The 23,319-nt window shown below is 43.0% G+C and overlaps 1 protein-coding gene across 1 annotated transcript; it reads left to right on the forward strand.

Moving 5' to 3' along the window:
- The first annotated feature begins 77 nt into the window (after positions 1–77).
- On the forward strand, positions 78–22,979 carry Ecd (ecdysoneless cell cycle regulator). Its single transcript, XM_006984813.4, has 14 exons — positions 78–450; positions 1,655–1,860; positions 3,858–3,975; positions 5,529–5,616; positions 5,725–5,903; positions 7,037–7,229; positions 7,703–7,831; positions 9,664–9,792; positions 11,526–11,611; positions 14,481–14,587; positions 14,669–14,855; positions 16,816–16,883; positions 19,637–19,842; positions 22,199–22,979. Exons 2-14 carry the CDS (start codon positions 1,656–1,658, stop codon positions 22,424–22,426), a joined length of 1,923 nt encoding a protein of 640 aa, XP_006984875.1. The 5' UTR covers positions 78–450; position 1,655; the 3' UTR covers positions 22,427–22,979.
- Positions 22,980–23,319: the final 340 nt, after the last annotated feature.

Consider the following 23,319-nt stretch of genomic DNA (forward strand, 5'->3'; position numbering starts at 1 on the left):
CGCCCCGTCTCGCCCCGTCGCCTAGATTCCGGACCGCCACCTCCCAGAGTTCCCTCTCTATAGTCTTCCGACCTGCCTCCTTCCTCTCCTGAGCGGAAGTGACGGAAGAAAACAGCACAGTCCAGAAATTGGCTCCGAGGCGCATTAGCGGCTACACCCGAGGTTCCGTAGCCTCACGGCTTCCAGGTTTTCCTGAGCGGCGCCGGGCCCAAGCCGAGAGGACCTGGCGTGGGCTGGGCTTGAGCGGTTGATGGTGTCTTCAGACCAAGTGTCCCGGTGCAAGAGGCGGCCAAGGAAAGGTGCCAGAGCAGAAGCCCACGAGAGAAGGCCCGCAACCGTGAAAGGAATTGCTTCACCTTTGTCAGGTGGAAGATGGGAGTCTAGGGTGATGAAAGAGCACTAGACTGCGCCAGGCCGGGGCTCCTCGGTCGCTTCTTTCTGTGGTCTCAGGTTGGTCATTTGTATTGTGAATCTTTAACCCGAATGACCCCAAGTTCAATTCTGACTCTGTAAATGCTGCATAAGGAGTCCTGCTTGGGTGTAGAGGGAGGGTGGATAGAATTTTTACTCAACCCTCCGGGTCGAAAGGCAGCATGCCTCTCTAATTTACCGTGGTGAGCGGGTAGTTGCATAGAAGATACAGGTTCCGTATTGGTCCTTTGCAAAGCCAAGTAAGCTTAAGAATCAAATCGCTGCCTTAGGTGGGCATCCGGAACCATGGCAAATTATTGTGGGACCAAATGGTAACACACAAATGTTTGTAGTTTTAAATCTTCTGTAGACTTAAATTCTGTAAAGCAAGGGACGTTGCTTTTTTTTTTTTTTTAATTTTTGTTTTTGTTTTTGCTTTTCGATACAAGGTTTCTCTGTATAGTCCTGGCTGACCTAGAACTAGCTCTCTAGACCAGGCTGGCCTCGAACTCACCGAGATCCACCTGCCTCCCAAGTGCTGGGATTAAAGGTGTGCACCACCACCGCCCGGCGAAACATAGCTTTTTAACGCGTTTGATAACACAGTTTTAAAGTAACGAGGTGTTTTACTGATGGAGTGTGACACTTCCATTCCACAATTAATGAGAGAACTTAAGAAAAGACAGTAAAGTGCCCAAAATATGCAACACAAGCACAGTTGGAAGTTTTGAGAAAAAATAGTGGATGGTAGTGTAATATTTTCAGACTGTGCTACTCACACTGCTGCTAACTGAAGGGCAACACATTTAATTTGTTTGTGGGACACGGCCTTGCTTTGTTTCCTAGGCTAGCCTTGAACTCCTGGACCCAAGTGACCCTCTTGCCTCAGGCTCTCAGCTGAGACCGTAGGCACACCTGTTGCACTTAGATATTTTTAATTTTTATTCTTACATACTTGTTTGGTAATTGGGAAGTGCATTGTTAGATCTCCATTCACTCTATAATATCAAGGTTCCCATGTAACATAATTTAAGTATGAGGAACATGGTTGTTAAGTACCAATGTCATTCAGAGAATAAGAAGTCAAGTGGTGTCTGATGAAGGCCAAGACCGTGATGGTGGTAAGTAGGTGTGTATCAAAGTTTTGGGAGATAATGCGGTCCCTTAGAAGAGTTTTGGGGGTGTTATTATTTCTCCTTCTATGAGGCTTATGTCACTGAAACTTTGAATGTCATTTTCAAAGAATGGAGGGCACCATGAAGCTGGCAATGGCAGAAGACGCTGTGGAGTACTGCCTGTTTCTGATACCAGATAAAGCAAGAGACACAGAGGAAACCAAAGAGATTCTTCAGAAGTACATTGAAAGAATAATGACCCAGTTTGCACCTATCCTGGTCCCTTATATCTGGCAGAATCAGCCTTTCAATCTCACATATAAACCTGCAAAAGGTAGAGTAATCCTTTCATTTAGTGTCGAATAACAGAAATTTGCACCCACAACTTACAAAATCAGTGGTGTTTGTCCATATCCATGTAGCCCCTAAATTGAATGTGGGGATTGTGGCTGTTGTTCTGACTTTAGTTAGGATGCTGTAATGTAAGTGCCTGTGTTTCACAGGTCCAGGCTTACCCTGTCTCTTCAGTCATGGTTCCCTTTTACTGGTCAGTGCTTATCTTGATGATGTCTTTAGTGGGTTGCTTTGTTTCATGTAGTTGTTTGCTGAGAATCGAAGAGTGCCTTTATCTGGCTGGTAGATTATGAAATGTCACTGTCAGTTGCCATCCAGAAGCATCCTGAATGTCCTTTACTGCTTTACATGTGTTGACTTCAGTCAACTCTAGCAAAATACAGTAATCTGTTCCGCCATGTCTTCTAACTTTATGAAAATGATTAATAGGTACCTGGCCCAGGCTGTGTTTACACAGTGACTTGTGTAGGGTCTATTTAGGGTCAGGAGCCCGGTATCTTTTGTTCCTGCCATTCTGGCTCATAGTTTAGTGCTAATCTGTTATATTTGGCTAGCAACTGCTAAGTTTCTCCTTTGCTTTTAATTTTACTGAGCTTTTTCCAGCACTGGGTATTGAACATGGGGCCTTGTGCATTGCTGAACAACTGGTCTACCACTGAGCCATTTCTCTGACCCTAATTTTGTTGAACTCTTATTTTCTAGAGTACATGCGATGTTTATTGACAAGGAGACTAGCAAATTGGTTTGCTACATCTAAAACCAACCCTTTAGCCAGATATCACAGCACCTGTGTTCTTAATACTCTGAAGGCTGAGGCAGAAGAATCACCAGCCTGAGGCCAGCCTGGGCCACAGAGGAAGACTCAGTTTTACAGCAAAAGCAACCTATTAACTTTTAGAAAACCATGTTTACCCTGTGTTTTCTTACTTATCCAGTGGCATTGCCGACTAGTTACCGAAGCTAGTGAGTACTTTAAATTATCCTCTTCACTTTGCTATGTTCAGGCAGGCAGGAAGGCCTAGCGTGAGCACTGCCAAAAGACCCTTTTCACATCTGTTTGATCTCAGTGTGGCTACTCTTTTATTCTTTCATCCTGGAAGCTACAGTTCCTAACTTACCTCTCTAGTTCCAGTCTCTTGAGCTCCTCACGCTGTTGGCAGTACCTTTGTAGAACACAGATTGGATGGTGTCACCTCCTGGCTTCATCTCCTTCATTCTTTTCTTGCTATAGGGGAAGGTTCCAGTTGATATCTGATGTGTAACGTAAATAAAAATCATACTCTAAGCATAGGAATAATATAAATGATAAAAAGTAATGAAGTAAAGATCCTAGTGCTCTAATCTAACTGGAGAGATAAGCGTGGTTTGGACTGAGCAGAGGAGTTGAGCCTTGAGCAGACCTCTCACCTCACCTGGTTTCTGGCTGGGATTGCTCTGGTAGACCCTGTAACATTTGTTTGACCTTCATTCTGTTAATGCGGTACATTGCGTTGATTGATTTCTTAAATTTTTATCTATGTTATGTGCATGGGTGTTTGCCTGCACGTATGTCTGTGCACCATGTGCATGCAGTGCCCTCGGAGGTCAGAGGAGGACATCGGATCCTTGAAACTGGAGCTCCAGAGGATTGTGAGCCACCATGTGGGTGCTAGAAATTGAACCCGGGTCCTCTGGAAGAGCAGCCAGTGCTCTTAACCACGGAGCCATCCCTCCACCCCATATTGACTGATTTTTGTATGTTGAACCATCTTTGTAGTCATAAACCCACTGGATTGTGGTATTCTTTGGTTGTCTGTTCCTTGTTTTAGGCCCAAGCTCCTAAGAAATACACATTCCGTGTCTTATTCAGAATTGCAGCCCCAGCTCCTAGGGTAATTCGTGGAACTTAGCCAGTGGCTAGTGATTGAAGGCTTTCGTGTATTTTTCCCTGCACTGTCAGGCTTGCCTGGTTCATGATCACTTCTCTCTTGTTTATAGGAGGTGTTCCTGCTCATATGTATGGCATGACGAAGTTTGGAGATAACATTGAGGATGAATGGTTTATTGTTTATGTAATAAAGCAGATTACAAAGGCATTTCCAGAGTTAGTAGCAAGGTATTGTCATTATTTTAATTATTTTAAAGGAATTCTCATTTTAAAGCATAAGTGATTATATGTGTCCATTTAGTAATTTTTTTTCTGAGGTTTGGTAGAAAACACACACACACACACACACACACACACACACACATTTTAAAGACAGTCTCATTGTATAGTCCTGGATGGTCTAGAACTTGATATGTAAACCAGACTAGCCTTGAACTCACAGAGATCCACCTGCCTTTGCCCACTCAGTGCTGGAATTAAAGGTGTGCACCACCAAGTCAGAACTTTTTTTTCCTTAACTCACATTAAAAGTTTATAATAGCTGGGCGGTGGTGGCGCACGCCTTTAATCCCAGCACTCGGGAGGCAGAGCCAGGAGGATCTCTGTGAGTTCCAGGCCAGTCTGGGCTACAGAGTGAGTTCCAGGAAAGGCGCAAAGCTAAACAGAGAAACCCTGTCTCGAAAAACCAAAAAAAAAAAAAAAAAAAAGAAAAAGAAAAAAATTATAATAATAACTTCTGGGAAACTACCAGCACAGCACCATCTTTTATGCTGTTTTAAATTTTGTTTCCCACAGATATCTGTCCTCTTATGATTAGAAATCTGTAAAATACATATCACCAAGGGCTGTGTGTCAGCAGATCTTCCACACTGTCAGGCCAAGTATGTGGCAGATCACTGGGAATAACTGCATGTGAAACTCAGGCTAAGAATATTGTACCCAAAGATTTTTTTTTTTTAATTCAAATTCTTATACTCCAATAACTCAGAACAGAGTTAATCCACAGAAAAGATTAAAAATGAAAATCTGGGTGTGGTTAAAGTGAACCATGTGATGATGTTACTCAAAAATTAAAAATGGATGAGACAAAAAATATCTTTACAGATCTAAATTACACTGTATACAAAAGCCTTCCAATTTCACCTACAAGTGGTTATCCCTCCTCCGCTTCTTTTGGAACCTTATAGTACCTATGTATTTCCATATTTTTGTCCAATATAATACTTTGATTTTCTCTTTTTAATCTCTTTCTACATTTCCTTACAATCTTATAGTTTCCTATAGGCTTTTACTATATTTTTAAAGATTTATTTGTGTGTGTGTGTTTCTGTGGGTTTGTGCACTTGAGTGCAGGTGTTGGTGGGAACCAGATCATTAGATGCCCTGGAGCTGGATTTACAGGCATTTGTGAGTTGACTGATATAGGTGCTGGGAACCAAGCCTCGGTCCTCTGCAAGAGCAGGACATGGATGTAGCATGAATTCTAATTGGTCTTAATAAAAATCCGGAGTCAGATATCAGGGTGAATGCTGAAAGATCAGAGAAGTAAAGGAGCCAGCTAGACACCAAAACTACACAGAGAAACCCTGTCTCACAGAACCAAAACAAAAAAACAAAAAAACAAACTGCTGAGCCACTTCCCAGCTCTGCTCTACTGGTTTTACCCTTTTTTGACAATCTGTACATAGTACATACTCAAGTATTTTCTGAGAAGGGAAAATGTGTTTGATCAAAGCTGTCTTGTGTTCTGTGAATGTGAAAAGGGGTCTTTTCTTTGTTAGGATTGAAGACAATGATGGTGAGTTCTTGTTAATAGAAGCGGCTGACTTTCTTCCTAAGTGGTTGGACCCTGATAATAGTGCCAATAGGGTAAGTACACGGGCTTGAGAATACAGGGATGAAATCATGCCACATCATTTTCTGTGTCCCTAGAGCTTCCCAGAGCCCATAAAGAGACTAAGATGTGCCATTTTGCAGGTGTTTTTTCATCATGGGAAGCTGTGTATTATTCCTGTGCCAAGGAAATCTGAAAGAATACCCTGGCTCCCCACTACACCCCCAACAATCCAACAGGCTTTGAGTATCGTTTCAGCACATTCAGAAGCTGTTTTAGCTTCAGAATCTGTACAAGCTGCTGTGGACAGGCGCATCAGAGGGTAAGAAAGAGAGTAACACTGATACTATTAGCTGAGCAACATTTGGTTCAGGGCAGCACAGGGTTTTCTTTGCATATAGCATGTCTTCCACCTAGATTAATGCTCATCTGCATTTTATCATTGTTGCTGTTCATGCATTTGACAGTTAAATTTATGGGATTTAAATTCAGAAATCAGATCAATTGGTTGATTGACTGAGATAAGGTCTCACTATGTTGTCCAGGCTGGCTTTGGACCCCAAGGCTTAAGCCAACCTCTTCTCTCAGCCTCCCGAGTAGCTGTGATTCCAGGTGTTCCTGACTTAGGTGTAGTTTTTCTTCCTATTCAAAAGTATCTTTTCAGCCAGGCAGTGGTGGCGCACACCTTTAATACCATCATTCAGGAGACAGAGGCAGGTGGATCTCTGTGAGTTCAAGGCCAGCCTTGTTTACAGACCGAGTTCCAGGACAGCCAGGGCTTCATAGAGAAACCCTGTCTTGAACTCCACCCTCAGAATATCTTTCCTTATTTACCTTAAGTGTCATAGCAAAATATTATCTATAAAAATTGGAGGCCAGGGCTGGAGAGATGTTTTCATGGTTAAATACACCACCTGCTCTTCCTGAAGACCTAAGTTCAATTCCCAGCACCCATATGGCTATGTATAACAGTCTGTAACTCCAGTCTCAGGAAATTCAACACCCTCTTCTGGCCTCAGTGGGCACTAGGCATGTATGTGGCACACAGACATACATCTAGGCAAAAAACATTCATACACATAAAATAATAAATTAAAAAAAAATGAAAATTGAGATTTTTTAAAGATGAAAATCTGAAGAAGGCAATACAATACATTTGACCTTTTGTTGTTTTGTGGAACCCTGTAGCTTCTGTATGTCCTTTGACCTTTGTGGAACCCTTTAGGCTTCATTTTGAAGAGAAGACAAGTTCCAATAGCACTTTAGTTCAATGTATTGTCTTAATGATGTTAAAATTCTTTTTAAGCTGAGCATGCTAGCTCACACCTCGGGAGGCAGAGGCAGGAGGATCTCTGTGAGTTCCAAGCCAGCCAGGAATACTTAGTGAGACCCTGAAAAAAAAAAAACACCTCAGTATTTGCACACAAAATAAAAGCATTCTGCTACCTGTCACAGGTACCCAGAAAAAATCGAAGCTTCCCTTCACCGAGCGCACTGCTTCCTTCCGGCTGCAGTTGTGGCCGTGCTGAAACAGCGACCCAGACTGGTGTCTGCAGCCGTCCAGGCCTTCTACCTGCGGGACCCCATTGACCTAAGAGCCTGTCGAGTTTTCAAGACATTTTTGCCTGAAACACGAATAATGGCATCTGTGAGATAGCTTTCTTGGTCATTTAGTTTTTCTTATCATTTTAATAGTTCTCTTAGAAAACTAGTGCACATTTCTGTCTGTGTGGGGAGGAGTGTAGACTCCTCATTTTGTGACTTAGTATGTCCTGCCTACTTTTGACCATATTTTCCCTACTGTAATAACTTCCTTCTTAACAATAAAACATCTCATCTCTTAAGAATTATTCTCTTCCACCTCCTCCTAAACTACCCTAGTGTAATTAGTGATAATTCCAGTAGCGACAGCTGAAAAGTGGGTGTATGTGAATGTTTATCTCAGTAGCTGTTTCCGAAAACACACAGGAAGTGAGCAGGCGGGGCCTTCTCTGCAGCTCACCCGTGGGTAATAAACATGAAGCGCAGAAGTGGACTGACTGTTAGATCAACTATGAAATGATATCAAAATTCAGTTTCAGGAGAAGACTCACATCACATATTTTGTATCCCAATGCCCAGGTCACTTTTACTAAATGTCTGTACGCACAGCTGGTACAACAGAAGTTTGTGCCAGACCGGCGGAGTGGATATGGGCTGCCACCTCCATCACATCCCCAGTACCGCGCCCATGAACTGGGCATGAAGTTGGTAATGTTGAAGGAAAAACTACCTAACTTACTTTCCCTCCCTTCCACTCTCCCTCCCTCCCTCCCTTCCTCCCCCTTCCCTCCCTCCTTCCCTTCCTTCCCTCCCTCCCTCCCCCTTCCCTCCCTCCCTCCTTCCCTCTCCCTCCCTCCCTCTCCCTCCCTCCCTCTCTCCTCCCTCTCTCCCTCCCTCCCTCCTCCTCCACCTTCCCTCTCTCCCTCCTCCCCCTCCCCTCCCTCTCTTCCTTCCCCTCCCTTCCCTCCCTCTCTTCCTTCCTTCTTCCCTTCCTTTCTTTCTAACACAAAAGAGCTTTAAGGACTGGAGAGATGGCTCAGTGGCTAAAAGTACTCAGTGCCCTTGCAGAGGACCCGGGTTTGATTGCCAGCATCGGTACTTGGGGCTCCAGAACCCGTGGGTTCCCAGGCTTCAGGCCTCTGTGAGAACCTGCATTCACATGTACATACCCATCTGCACACATCCACATCCACATATAAATAATAAATAAAGTGTTTTTAAAAGCCTACACCAAGAAAGGCACTCTTGAACATTAGTGATAGAGATATAAATTGATTCAATCCCTAAAGACAATAATTTCCCACTGTTCATCAACATTAAATTGCACCAACCATTTTGCTTGTCATTTTCACTGAGATAATGAATGACACAGCATAGGAATTCGAGAAGTAAGTCCTGCTTATGTGAGAATACAGTAAAATTCATCAATTCAAATCAGAGCATCAAGGGAATTATTCAGTAAACAGTCATCCAACAGCTGTGAAGCCGCCTGAGAATTAAAGTCAGTTCCTTCACACTTAGAGCAAAATAAATTCCATTTGAATTAAATAATTAAATGTAAAAATTGAAACCATAAAATTAGGAAATTATCTGACTAGGAAAGGCCTTATAAAGCATGGCTTGCAACCATAAGCAATAAGAGATTGATGATTTGATTATGTAAACATTTCTAGCCACATGCAGTGTACATCTGTGGTCCCATTTAGAATCCAGGAGCCAGAATGCAGCCTGGATGGCAGACAGCAAAACTTGTCTCAAACAACAAGACAACAGGGGATTTAGCTCAGTGGTAGAGCGCTTGCCTAGCAAGCACAAGGCCCTGGGTTCGATCCTCAGCTCAAAAAAAAAAAAAAAAACCAACAATAAAAATAAGACAACAGTAAGTAGAAGAAGAGAAATTCTGCATGGAAAAGAAAAATGTCATGAAATCAGAAGATACCAGAAAATCTGGAGAAGGATTAGGTGTTCCTATAGAAAAGAATACTAACTGATTAATTTTAAATGTCCAGAAGTTGAACAGATAGTTCAAAGAGAAGGAAGTACAAATGAATTTTAATTTAAAAATGAAAAAACTTTGACCTCTGTTCTTAAAGATTAATATAAAGCCACAAAATAGTTTTTCACTACTAGATTGGCAAGTATAAAGAAGTATGAGAACATATACTAAATTGGTAAGAATTTATAAGATATATAAAGGAAAAAGATACTTTAACATGTTGATAGAAATAAAAATTGAGCTGGATGTGGTGGTGCACACCTTGATCCCAGTACTTGGGAGGCAGAGGCAAGTGGGTCTTTGAGTTTGAGGCCAGCCTGTCTGCATACTGAGTTCCAGGACAACCAGGGCTACATAGTGAGACCCTGTCTGGAAAGAAAAAAAAAAAAACCCACAAAAACAAAAAAGTGTTCTAAGTGTTCACATGCCATTGTGTCTGGTCATCTAGTTCTTGATTGGGGCTAAATGGGAAGAAATTAATTTAAGATGATAGAAAAAGAAAATACAAGAACAATGTAACAAAAATTCTGTCTGTGTCGTCTAGGCTCATGGATTTGAGATTTTGTGCTCCAGATGTAGCGCACATCTCTCTGACTCCAGGAAATCCCCTGTGACTGCCTCACCTCTCTGGGCCGGCTTCCTTGAAAGTCTGAAGAGGAACGATTACTTTAAGGTGAGACCTATGGTGCTTGCTTTTTTTTTTTTTTTTTTTTTTTTTGTGTGTGTGTGTGTGTGTGTGTGCGTGCGCGCGCGCGTGCATGTGTGTGTTATTCGTGTTTTCACATGTGGAGGCCAGAGGCTGGTGGAGGGAGTCTTCCTCTCACTGAATGTGGAGCTTACCAGTTGACTATACTGGTTGGCCAGGAAGCTTCCAGGCCAGCCTCGTTGCAGAGAAATAAAGTGAGGTAGTAGATGTAAATATACGAGCATGGTAACCAAGATAATTTAAGGCGAAGGCTCCTGTACATCACTGCTAACATTGTCATTGATGGAACCTTGCCTGAAAGTAATTTGAGAGTGTAATAGAGATATGATCAAAATGCATTAAATAGGGCTGGAGAGATGGCTCAGAGGTTAAGAGCACTGGCTGTTCTTCCAAAGGTCCTGAGTTCAATTCCCAGCAACCACATGGTGGCTCACAACCCCATCTGTAATGAGATCTGGTGCCCTCGTCTGGCCTGCAGGCATACATACAGGCATAATACTGTATACATAATAAATAAATAAATAAATAAATAAATAAATAAATAAATAAATAAATAAATAAATAAATAAATCTTTAAAAAAAATGCATTAAATATACATACAAAAAATGTCAAAACGAAAACCATTATTATATATAATTAACATTATATATAATGAAATTGCTAATGAAACACTCACTAAAATCAACAGAATTTGAGGCCAGGTGTGGTGGTACACACATGTAATCCCAGCTCACCAGACACTCAGACAGGAAATTCTAAGTTCAAGGCCTGTTTGGCTGTGTAGCATTTCAAGGCCAGTTGAGTAACTTACAAGACCTAGTTTCAAAATAATAATAAAATGAGGCTGTGAGCACTCACACTGGATAAGTGCTGTTCTAGTGGTGGAGCACTCACACTGTATAAGTGCTGTTCTAATGGTGGAGCACTCACACTGGATAAGTGATGTTCTAATGGTGGAGCACTCACTGGATAAGTGATGTTCTAATGGTGGAGCACTCACTGGATAAGTGATGTTCTAATGGTGAAGCACTCACACTGGATAAGTGATGTTCTAATGGTGGAGCACTCACACTGGATAAGTGCTGTTCTAATGGTGGAGCACTCACTGTATAAGTACTGTTCTAATGGTGGAGCACTCACACTGTATAAGTGCTGTTCTAATGGTGGAGCACTCACACTGTAAGTGATGTTCTAGTGGTGGAGCACTCACTGGATAAGTGATGTTCTAATGGTGGAGCACTCACTGGATAAGTGCTGTTCTAATGGTGGAGCACTCACTGGATAAGTACTGTTCTAATGGTGGAGCACTCACTGGATAAGTGCTGTTCTAATGGTGGAGCACTCACACTGTAAGTGATGTTCTAGTGGTGGAGCACTCACTGGATAAGTGATGTTCTAATGGTGGAGCACTCACTGGATAAGTGCTGTTCTAATGGTGGAGCACTCACTGGATAAGTGCTGTTCTAATGGTGGAGCACTCACTGGATAAGTGCTGTTCTAATGGTGGAGCACTCACACTGGATAAGTGATGTTCTAATGGTGGAGCACTCACACTGTATAAGTGCTGTTCTAATGGTGGAGCACTCACACTGTAAGTCATGTTCTAGTGGTGGAGCACTCACTGGATAAGTGATGTTCTAATGGTGGAGCACTCACACTGGATAAGTGCTGTTCTAATGACTGGTATTGTGTTTTCAAGGGACTGATGGAAGGCTCTGCTCAGTACCAGGAAAGACTAGAAATGGCAAAGAACTACTTCCAGCTCTCCATCCACCGGCCAGAAAGGTGAGTTAGAACTAGGACCCACCACGGAGAAGGCAGGCTGCTGGTCGGATAGTTCTTTTAACTAATATATTTTATAAAAGTATCATGGCTGTATGTATGTGTAATGTGTGTATGGATACAGACACGAGCAATCCACGGGGGATTAAACTCAGTTTATCAGGCTACCATGGGCATCTCACCTTCCATAAGTAAGATTTTTGTTGTTGCTATGAAAATAACATAAATATTTTAGTGTAAGTAGAGAATGATGTGATTAGGAAAATATTTATACCAAAGTTGACCATTATTATTTTGATTTATTGGTTTCTAGATATTTTTACTGTTTGTATCTATATTATAGATATTTTTATTCCTGTATAATTTTACTCATTCATTTTTCTATGAGTACAATTCTTTTTTTTAAATTTGTGGTTTGTATGTATATGAGTGTTTTGCTTGTGTGTCTGTACCACGTACATGCCTGGTACCTAAGGAAGACAGAAGATGGTGTTAGAGCCCCTGGAGCTGGGTTGAGAACAGTTACCGCCATGTGGGTGCTGGGAATTAAAGCCAGTCATCTGGATGAACAACCAATGGTCTTAACTTCTGAGCCACCTCTCTAGTCCCCTATAGTTCTCGATAACACAATAAGGAAGTGGATGTACCATAAGGCACACAACTGTTTTTGCTACTGAGGAAAATATACAAGCTGCTTAAACCTCTAATATTTTAAGAGAGTGTGGTGGTTCATGGGTGTAATCCTAGCTCTCTGGAAACTGAAGCAGGAGGATCACTATGAGTTTGAGGCCAACCTGGCCAATAGAGAGACCTTGACTCAAGAAACAAAATAACCAGCATTTGAAAGTTTCAGGAGAGAGAGACTCCCATTTCTCACACTGGTCATTTTTTCAGCAGTTTCGTGTTGATGTGGTTTGCCTTGATCTTTTGATATTTGAATCAGAGTCTCACTATGTAGCCCAGCTGATCTTACATTCTTTTTCCTCTTGCCTCTTCCTCCCAGGTTCTGCAATTAAGAACATGAACCACCATGAGTGGCCTTTTAAACTATTATAAACCAAACTCCTGTCTCCCTCCTGACCTGTTCTTGAATCCAAAGCTTAGACATCTTCTTCTGAATGCTTTGCAAGAGTTAAGTGCTCTTAACCACTGAACTATTTCTCCAGTCCTTAGAGCTCTTAAGATTTTTATTTATTTATTATGTATACAGTGTTTGGTCTGCATGTATGACTGCACACCAGAAGAGGGCGCCAGATCTCATTACAGATGGTTGTGAGCCACCATGTGGTTGTTTGCTGGGAACTAAACTCAGGACCTCTGAAAGAGCTTTCAGTTCTCTTAACCTCTGAGCCATCTCTCCAGCCCCATCCTTGGAGCTTTTTAATAAGGGTTCATGACTTTCTGTCTTAGTTTTGAGACAGGGTCTTGTATAGCCCAGGCTAGCCTTGAACTTGCTGTGTAGCTGAGATCAAGCTTGAACTTCTGATCTCCTCCCTCTACCCCCCAAGCAGGCGCTACCCTGCTAGACAGTCTCGTGTCTTCTAGCAGCAGCAGCAGCAGCAGCAGCAGCAGCAGCAGCAGCAGCACATCCCCACTGCCCTTGGTCTGGTCTGCAGCTTCTGTCATTGTCATCTGTGTCCTGCTTCTCCCTGCTGTCCCCCCACACTCTTATCTCTTCAGCTGTGTTCACACCTACACTGGCTTCCCAACCTCTAGTGACTCTTTTCTTCCATGTCAGCCATTAGAGCCAGGCAAATATACCTCGGATAATGCCAGTCTCCCATCTCTTCAAATTTATTGGAGATTATAATAATGAAAATGTGCAGGTACCTTAAATATCCATCCAAAATGGATAAATGAATTGCAGTGTATTTTCTTTCAGTGACAGAGAAAATTATGCACGTGTTTTATGTACAATGTAGTGGGGTTTTTTTGTTTTGTTTTGTTTTTGTTTTTGTTTTTCTAAGATAGGGTTTCTCTGTGTAGCCTTGGCTGTCCTGGAACTTGCTCTTGTAGACTAGGCTGGCCTCGAACTCACAGATCCGCCTACCTCTGCCTCCTGAGTGATGGGATTAAAGGTGTGTGTCACCATCGCCCGGCTCAGTGTGGTGTTTTAAAGTGTATATCCACTGTAGAATGGTTAAGTCTAAGTAAAATGTGTATTTCCTCACATATACTTGATGATGCACTTAAAAACACACTGAGCTGTGAGTGTTCTGGGTGCATGGGGACCACGGCATGCTTGTGGAAGTTAAAGTCACCTTGCAGGAGTCAGTTTCCCCTCCACCGTGCAGGTCCTGAGGGTCACGCTCGGGTCATTGGGTTTGGTAGCAGGCGTCTTTACCCACTGAGCCAGGTTCAGGCCCTGTCTTTTCTTTAAAAACAAAACAAAACAAACAAACAAAAAACAACCTTGTTCATACCTTAATAAAAGTAATAATTGCCTCTTCCATGTCTCTTTAGTATTTGCTGTTCTTAAATGACTATATTTGCCATTTTAAAAAAGTTGTTTTTAGGGTTTTGTTTTGTTGGTTGATCCTCAGGGTCTTTTTAATCCATGCTGGCCTCAAACCTTCTGTACAGCTGAGACTGGTTTTGAACTCCTGATCCTCTTGCCTCCACCTTTCAAGTGCTGGGATCACAGACACACACTGCCACACCCACCTGTGTTTTGCCATTTATTATGACCCTTTCTTGCCCGGTAGTGTCTGCACACTGTGGGGTAGGGGTAACTTATTACCCGTGTGAGTTTTCTAAGCCTCCAGCCGTGTATTGGATTTACTCCATCTGAATAGTTGAGATGGTGCATCAGTGTAGATAGTAAGTGACGTCACCACCATGAAGAAACGCTCGTGTCTCTCGGTCTTGCTAGTTCACTCGCTATGAGCCCAGGGGAGGAGGTCTTAACCATGCTGCAGACGCTGCCATTTGATGTCGAGGAGCTGAAGAGAGAAGGAGCTCATCTTCCTCCTGAGGATGGTGAGTGATGGGCCAGGAGCAGAGCAGGAAGGTAAGGAAGGAGGGCCTCTCCTGGGGCATGGCTCCCCTGCTCTCTTTCAGATGACCAGTGGTTAGTCCTCTCACCAGACCAGCTGGACCAGCTGCTGCAAGACACCATGGGCAGGAAGGAATCACAGCCTGTTCCCCAGAAGGAGGAGGAGCAGAACTACGACGTAGCACAGGTCTCAGACAGCATGAAGGCCTTCATCTCCAAAGTCTCAACCCACAAGGGGGCAGAGCTGCCAAGGTAGCTACCCAGAAATGCCAGTTATACCCAGTTTCAAAGTCGTCATCAGCAGAAAGTCCCATTTCCTGTTTGGTTTTCTTCTGTTCAAGATGGAGTCCTACTGTGTTGCTCTGGTCTCGACTCCTGGGCTTAAGTTACCTCTCTGTCTCAGCCTTCTGAGCAGATGTTACTGTAGCCACATTGCCACCACACTGGTGTGTTTTGATGTTGCTTTTCTCTCTCCCTTCTTTTTTCTTGAATGTGTGTAATGGCTGTTTTTATTTTTGAGCAAGTTCCTGGTGCTGCTCGGTTTCCTCTTTTGGTGCTGCATAGAGTGCATTCTCTTTATCTGAGGTCAGATTTCAGGTAGCCTCTGTAGTTCCTGAAGTAAGCCAGAAAACGCAGTGGGTTTAAAAGCCTCTACCTAGAGCCATGGCACTGTCACTTTGTTAGTCTGTTGTTCTGAGACAGGGTTTCTCTATAGCCCTGGCTGTCCTAGAACTCACTATATAGACCAGGCTAGCCTTGAAATTATAGCTGTCTGCCTGCCTCTCCCTCCAGAGTACTGGTGTTAAAGGTGTGAGCTCCCATGCCCGGCTTCTGTAGACCTCCATTCAGAACCTGTAGACTCTATCGCATGAGCTCTCAATGGGCTCAGGCTTCTGATCTCCTACCTCACAAGCAGACAGAATCTTGAAACTCAAGGAACTCGTCAGAGGCAGAAAGAATCTCAGAACTGTGAAGCTGCTTGTGGCAAGTCAATAGGAAAAAGTGGATAGAATTGTTACCTGTACAGCAAATATCTCTCTTCTTCTCTTTTTGCTGGTCATGGGATTGACCAGAGGCTGTGTACACCATTGACCCAGAGCTATAGACCATTGACCAGAGGCTGTGCACACCATTGACCCAGAGCTATAGACCATTGACCAGAGGCTGTGCACACCATTGACCCAGAGCTATAGACCATTGACCAGAGGCTGTGGACACCATTGACCCAGAGCTATAGACCATTGACTAGAGGCTGTGCACACCATTGACCCAGAGCTATAGACCATTGACCAGAGGCTGTGCACACCATTGACCCAGAGCTATAGACCATTGACTAGAGGCTGTGGACACCATTGACCCAGAGCTATAGACCATTGACTAGAGGCTGTGGACACCATTGACCCAGAGCTATAGACCATTGACTAGAGGCTGTGCACTCCAACAAGTCACCTTGCTAAGCTCCTTCCCAGCCCAGTGAAACTTTGCCAGTGTTGCTATTCCTGAACTGTAAGAAAAGATACAAGTTTATGCACGTTATTTGTTGTTAAGAGGCAAAGAAAAAGGGAAGGTATGATTTTTTTAAACTTTGACTTTTGTTGTTTTCCTGCCTTAAACTCGTATGAAGTCACGATCTTCCTGACTGCCCCTCTCAAGTGCTGGGGTTAAAGGTATAAGCTTGGAGTCCTATAAGAATAAGCATTATGGGCTGGAGAGATGGCTCAGAGGTTAAGAGCACTGACTGCTCTTCCGGAGGTCCTGAGTTCAATTCCCAGCAACCACATGGTGGCTCACAACCATCTGTAATAAGGTCTGGTGCCCTCTTCTGGCCTGCAGTCATACATGCTGTATACATAATAAATAAATAAATCTCTAGAAAAAAAAAAGAATAAGCATTATGTAAGCGAACTCAGATAAATCATTTCTTTTACTACGTGTCCTGTAGGGAGTACAGAACAGATAGGTCACCAGATGCATATGCTTAGATGTCTGTTAACAAGGTGTAAATTTACTTTTCTGTCACCAGATTTTTGTGTTTTTATTGCCACCCAAATAAACACAAGGAATTATTATTTATTTATTTAAACTGTGATTTCCCTTGCTGTTCCTTTCTTGGATATTTCTGGTAGTTTCTCCAAGCACAGTACTTCTTAGAACGTGCCTCAAAGAACTGTGGTCAGGATAAATTACATGCCTTTTCCCTTTCATCTTCCAGAGACCCTTCTGAAGCGCCAATCACTTTTGATGCAGACTCCTTTCTTAATTATTTTGATAAGATTTTAGGTGAGTCACAGTGTGGTGTTTGCTCTTATTTACAACTGTGAAGGTTGCCACTGTTTTCAGTGCACTGGGACATTGGCTCATGTGTGAGCAAAATACTCCTTTCTTTTGATGGTTTCCAGGTGTTGGCAACCATAAATTACTGCCTGGTTGAATTACTTTACAGAGACAGCCTCTTTAGTGTTTGACTTGCCAGCTGCTGACTGAGCGCACAAACCTTTTACGTTTTGAAAGGATTTTAATGTGGCTTCCATGTTACATTTTCTGTCTTTTCATTCAGACTTACTATTTTAGAAATCGATAAGAAAATAAGAAACACCAGAAGTCTGGGGGTGGGGTGTGTGGCTCAGTTAGGAAGGTGCTTGCTGCACAGGAGCACGAGGACCTGAGTTCGGATCACACGCTCACATAAAAAGCCAGGCACGGATGCATAGGCCTCTAATCCAGTACTAAAGGGACAGAAATTGATAGGCGGATCCCCAGAGCCTGCTCGGGAGCTCCAGGTTCAATGGAGAGACTGTGTCAAAGTACAAGGTGAAGAGTGAGAGAAGAAGACCCCTAACACGCAGTGTACACACATGCAGACACACTGGCACACACGTGTGCTCACACACACACACACACACACACACACACACACACACACACACACAAAACAAAAACACAGGGTATGAACAGGTTATGCACTGAAGAGTAACCAGTAAATCTTTGAAAATAGTTAACTCTTCCTAGTAAGCAAGCAAATGAAAAACAAAAGCATGATTTTTTTTCTCACCTTAGAAAAAATTAATCAGCTATTTTAAAGGGTTGGAGAAATGAGCACCATCCACTCTGGGGAGAAGTAAGTCTAAGTTGTCTTTTCACAGGACATTTTGAGAATCTAGAAAGCCCATTATTTTTGACTTAGCAATTTCACTTCAAGGATTATTTACTCTATGAAAGAGATAAATGCTCACAGATAGTCATTTCAGTGTTTTTTTGTAGCACCAAAATTCTAATGACCACCAAGGGAGATATGGGTAAATAAATCACTGTATTATGAATTTGCACAGCCATAACAAAGTATGAAGTCATCTGTGTATTTTTCAAGAAGGCAAATATTTGTATTTTACAAGACATAGTATGTAGAAAAGCAGACCATAGTTCACTGTGAGCACATCTAAGTTAAGAAAGAAAACCATAAGCTGGACAGTGGTTGTGCATGCCTTTAATCTCAGCACTCAGGAGGCAGAGGCAGGTGGATCTCTGTGAGTTCAAGGCCAGCCTGGGCTACAGAGCGAGTTCCAGGACAGCTAGGGCTATTGCACCAAGAAACCCTGTCTCAAAAAACAAAACCAAAAAACCAAAAGAGAGAGAGAGACAGAGACAGAGACAGAGAGACAGAAAACCGAGGACCTGCTTTCTTGTTGATCTTTCAAGGGACTGGCATTTGGTTCTGGGCACCCATGTCAGGCGGCTCACAACCTCCTAAAACTCTAGCTCTAGGGGATCTGATGCCCTCTTCCGCCTCGTGTGGGTTCCTGCACACACATGGGCATATGTATGCACACACAAATGAAAATAAGTCTTATACTGAAAGAAATCTCCATATTTGCATATGCCTGTGCACAGAGCTGTATCCATTACATCTGACATCTGGATACCATCCAGATGTTAAAGAGGTCTCAGAGAAGGCAGTGAGCTAGGAAACAGTGTCTGTAGCTGAATGTTGACATCAATGTATATTTATGTCGTTTTCTAATTTTAAATTTTTAAAAATTTGTACCTGTAATTTAAAAAGATTTATTTTATATACGAGTATTTTTGCTTATGTGTATTTATGTGGCTCATGTATGTGCCTGGTTCCTGAGGAGGCCAGAAGAGGGTGTTGGATAGCCTGGAACTGGAGTTCCAGATGGTTGTGAGCTGCCCTGTGGGTGCTGAGAACCAAACCCAGGTTCTCAGCAAGGTAGCAGTGCTCTTAACCTCTGAGCCATCTCTCCAGCCCCCATTTTTTATCTGTTTTTTTTATGGTGCTGGAGATCAAACCCAGGGTTTCATACATGCTAGGCAAGTTCTCTACCACTGAGCTCAGTTTTTAAATTAAAAGATACTTATTATTACTATGTGTGTGTATGTCTGTGTGTGTGTGTGTGTGTGTGTGTGTGTGTGTGTGTGTGTGTGTGTGTGTGCATTGTGTGTGTGCGCGGGTGGCGTGTGTACAGCATGAGTGTGAAGGTCAGACAGGACAATTTTGTGGTGTAGTTTTCTTCTCCTTAGGGCATCTAACACAGATCATCAGGTTGTACAACAGGCACCCATCCTTGGGAACCATCTCACTCACTCATTCATTCATTCATTCATTCATTCATTCATTTATTTTGTTTTTTTTTTTTCGAGACAAGGTTGTTGTCTCGAAACAGCCTGTGTAACAGCCTGGCTATTCTGGATCCCGCTCTGTAGACCAGGCTGGCCTCCAAGTCACAGAGATCCACCTGCTTCTGCTTCCCAAGTGCTGTGACTAAAGGCGTGCACCACCACTGCCTGGCTTCATCTTTTTAAAAAAAAAGTTTTAATTAATCAAATTCACTTTACAAAGCTGAAGTTGAATCTCTTGGCTCAGCCTGTTCCTGGTCCTACAAGAGCCTCCCCGAATCATTGTTTTGGGAAAGGATTTTTACAAAGTAGCTGGGTTAACTCATTTGGTCCTTGTGGAACATTCCAGCCCTTTTGAGAGGTGTAACCCAGTACTTCCTTCTGTGTCTCGGTCAATACAGGGGCAAAACCTCAAGAGTCAGACTCTGATGACATGGATGAAGACGACTTCGAATGTTTAGACAGTGATGATGACTTGGGCTTTGAAACTCAGGACTCTGAGTCTCTGAAAGGAGCTCTTGGCAGTCTCAAGTCCTACATGGCCCAGATGGACCAGGAGCTGGCGCACACCAGCATGGGCAAAAGCTTCAGTACCCGGAAGCAAGCCGTAAGTTTTTAACCTCTCCTTCTCCATGTGTAGGAGAGTGACAGTCGTATGTCATCCGAGTTTTCCTTTCTTTTCTTTTGATTTGTGAGGTTTGAAATGAATGAGTGCTAATTTTATTGCTGTCAGATTGATACTCAGAATTGACCCCAGGGCCTGGGGTACATGCTGAGCACACAGTCCATCACTAAGCTGTACCCCAGCCCCAAGCACGCTAGTTTCCCCCTAACACTGGTATAATGAAAGGTTCTAGGGGCCAGGTACAATGACGTGTGCCTATAACCCACAGATACTGAAGAGGCCGAGAAGGGAAGCTCACTTAAGCCCAAGAGTTTGAGGCCCATGGGGACTGTAACAGAGGGGCAGCTGCTGAGAGTGTAGTTCAGTGGTAGAGCAGGGGTCTGACCTGCATGAAGCCTTTGGTTGAGTTTTCACCACTAAAAGGAAAAGGCAGACTATAAACTTTATTTTCTGAATACAAAGTTCGTGACTGCTTCTTCTCCTTCCCCTTCTGTGTCCCATTCCCTTCCTTTCCTTCACGTCAGGGCGTTGCTCAGAGTGTTTTTAAACTCCTATACTCAAGTGATCCCCCTGCCTCAGCCTCTGAGTAACTGAGACTGCAGGCATGGACTACCGTGCCTGGTTATAATTATACACACACACACACACACACACACACACACACACACACACACACACACACAGATATATATATACATTTTAGTCTTTGGAGACAGAGTTTCTCTGTGTAGTCTGACTGCCCTGGAACTCACTTTGTAAACCAGGCTGGCCTCGAACTCAGAGATCCACCTGCCTCTGCATCCCGAGTGCTGGGATTAAAGGCGTGTGCTACCACCGCCCAGCTATAATTATATTCTTAAAGGGCTTAGGGGACTGGAGAGATGGCTCAGCCATTTAGAGAACTTGCTGCTCTTGCAGAGGACCTGGGTTCAGCTGATGCCATCTTCTGACCTCTAAGGGCATCAGGCATGCACTTGGTGTATATACATACATGCAAGCAAAACATTCTTATACATAAAATAAATAATTCTTACCTAAAACATATCTGTGGGTGTTTTGTGTGCATGTATGTCTGTATACCATGTGCATGCTTGGTGCTTTGGAGGCCAGAAGAGGACACCAGATCTTTTGGGACTGAAGTTACAGATGGGATTGGAGTTACATACAGTTGTGAGCTGTCATGTGGGTCCTCTAGATCAGCAAGTGTTGCTAACCTCTAAGCCATTTCCATTTCATTTCTTAGATTTATATTGTGAGTGTGTGTGTGTATGCACACATGTATGCAAGTGCACATCACTGTGATTACTGTGCATGGGCTGAAGTGAGAACAGGGCATTAACTCCCTTAGAGTGAGTAACAGGTGTTTGCACCATCTAAACCACATTTAAAACTATAATCACTTTCAACCTAATAGAAATTATTTAATTTATAGAAATAGAAAAGATTTAATTGTAAGTAAATATCACCCAAGGATCTTGTAATAAAAAGTGCCTTTTTGTTGGTTTGTTTTTGAGACAGGGTTTCACTGTTCCAGCCCTGGCTGTTGTAGAACTCACTCTGTTTCCAGGCTGGCCTTGAAATCACAGAGATCAGTTTAAAGGCATACACCACCATACCAGGCAATAACGGCCATTATTAAGCCAAATGGACAAAGAGCTGAAAATTGCTGTCGTCTGTGGACCACAGTCTGTGTAACACAGATATAAAGGTCTATAGGTCGAGGTGCAGTTTTTTCCAATCATTTCCCCCAGCCTGTGAGATAAGAGGGCACCAGATCTCATTACAGATGTTTGTGAGCCATCATGTGGTTGCCGGGAATTGAACTCAGGAACCTCTGGAAGAGCAGTCAGTGCTCTTAACCTCTGAGCCATCTCTCCAGCCCTAATGTGTAGATATTAATGCAGGCTCTGAGTGTACTTCTTTAATGCTAGCGATCTCTTTGGGGTTATTTCAAAGCGGGACAGACATGTTCAGTTTGTAGGAACTCTTGAGATCGAAATGTGTCTTATTCTTTAGAACCAAGCTTCTTTTAAGACGGATCTCTAGTCCAGATTGTCCTCAAGCTCCCTGTGTAGCTGAGGATGACCTTGAACTTCTGATCCTCTGGCTTCCACCTCTCAAGTGCTGCTGGTATTACAGGCTTGTGCCACCACCACACCTGATAGAACCAAGTGTTAACATGTGTATCAAATCACATTATTAGAGCTCATTTTCACTTTATGTCACCAAGGATTGGAAAATATATTTTTAATTTGGAATGCTAAGTTTACTGTAACCAATATCCAACTAAAGGGCTACTATCTCATGTTGTATCTTACCTCTCTCTTCCTCTCTCTAGAAGAAGGAAACTCCTTCCCAGACTGCAAATGACAATTCAGATGAGGAAGACTCAGGTGCAGGAGATTGCGTTGTCGAATCGGTGGATGTAGACCTGAACCTGGTTTCAAATATCCTGGAATCCTACAGCTCCCAAGCTGGGCTGGCAGGGCCTGCTTCCAACCTTTTGCACAGCATGGGTGTACGACTCCCTGACAATACTGATCACAACCCGCCAGGAAGCCAGTGAAGGGTTAGCCTGCACATCAGCTGAATCCACAATAAATCCTCACTGACTAAACAGTGGTCCAGTCGGCTCTTCCTAAGAGTGTCTTCCTTGCAGGTTTTCAGAGTCCCAGTACCACCTCTCACAAGTCCTGTGATCTCATGAGCTTGTTTCGTTTGGTTTAAATTTTCCTAAGACCCAAGTGTGGTGGTATTCTAATTGTACTGAAATGTGATTTTGATTGTATGTTAATAAATAAAGTTGCCCGGGGGTCAGAGCTATTAGAGCCATAGAAAGAGCGTGGTGGTGGTAGCACATGCCTTTAACCCCATAGATCTCTGTGTGTTCAGGGATACAGCCAGTATTGGAGACATATGCCTTTAAGACCTGGGGGGCTGTACATTCAGACAGTGACGAGGCAGTCACGTGTTTGGGTTTACAACCAATGAGAAGGCAGAATGACTATGAAACAACTTACACACAGGGAAATAGCTCTCTTTCGGGAAGCTGGGACCACTGCAGGAGGAAGGGTGAGATTTTAGCTCTGAGCTCTGATCTCTTGGCTTTCTCTTTTACATTGGTTCTGTGTTTCTTATTTAATAAGACGGTTGGTTACATCTACACCCAAGCCTCCCTTGTAGTTTAGTAAAACACAATGTACCCTGATGTAATTCTGAATATTTAGTTTCTCTCTTAGGTATTTTCCTCCTCAGTCAGAATTCTAAGTTGGCAAAATCCCTTTTCATTTACTTTTTAAGTGCTGAACTTTAAAGTGTCCATTCTGTGACATTTTGCACATGTGTTCCTAATTCAAGATAACTTATTTTTTAAGTAACAAATTAAAAGCATTAGCATACAGAGGACTGGGGTTCCATTTCCAGCACCCACGTGGGGGCTCACAACCACCTGTAACTCCA

The sequence above is a fragment of the Peromyscus maniculatus genome, chromosome 9, assembly GCF_049852395.1.
Source record: "Peromyscus maniculatus bairdii isolate BWxNUB_F1_BW_parent chromosome 9, HU_Pman_BW_mat_3.1, whole genome shotgun sequence".
Lineage (NCBI taxonomy): Eukaryota > Metazoa > Chordata > Mammalia > Rodentia > Cricetidae > Peromyscus > Peromyscus maniculatus.

Bases quoted from the DNA above. Each gene is read 5' to 3' on its own strand.
- Ecd (XM_006984813.4), top strand. From the start codon at position 1,656: ATGGAGGGCACCATGAAGCTGGCAATGGCAGAAGACGCTGTGGAGTAC. The intron at 1,861-3,857 runs GTAGAGTAATCC...TCTTGTTTATAG, and splicing joins CACATATAAACCTGCAAAAG to GAGGTGTTCCTGCTCATATG. The intron at 5,904-7,036 runs GTAAGAAAGAGA...TACCTGTCACAG, and splicing joins GTGGACAGGCGCATCAGAGG to GTACCCAGAAAAAATCGAAG.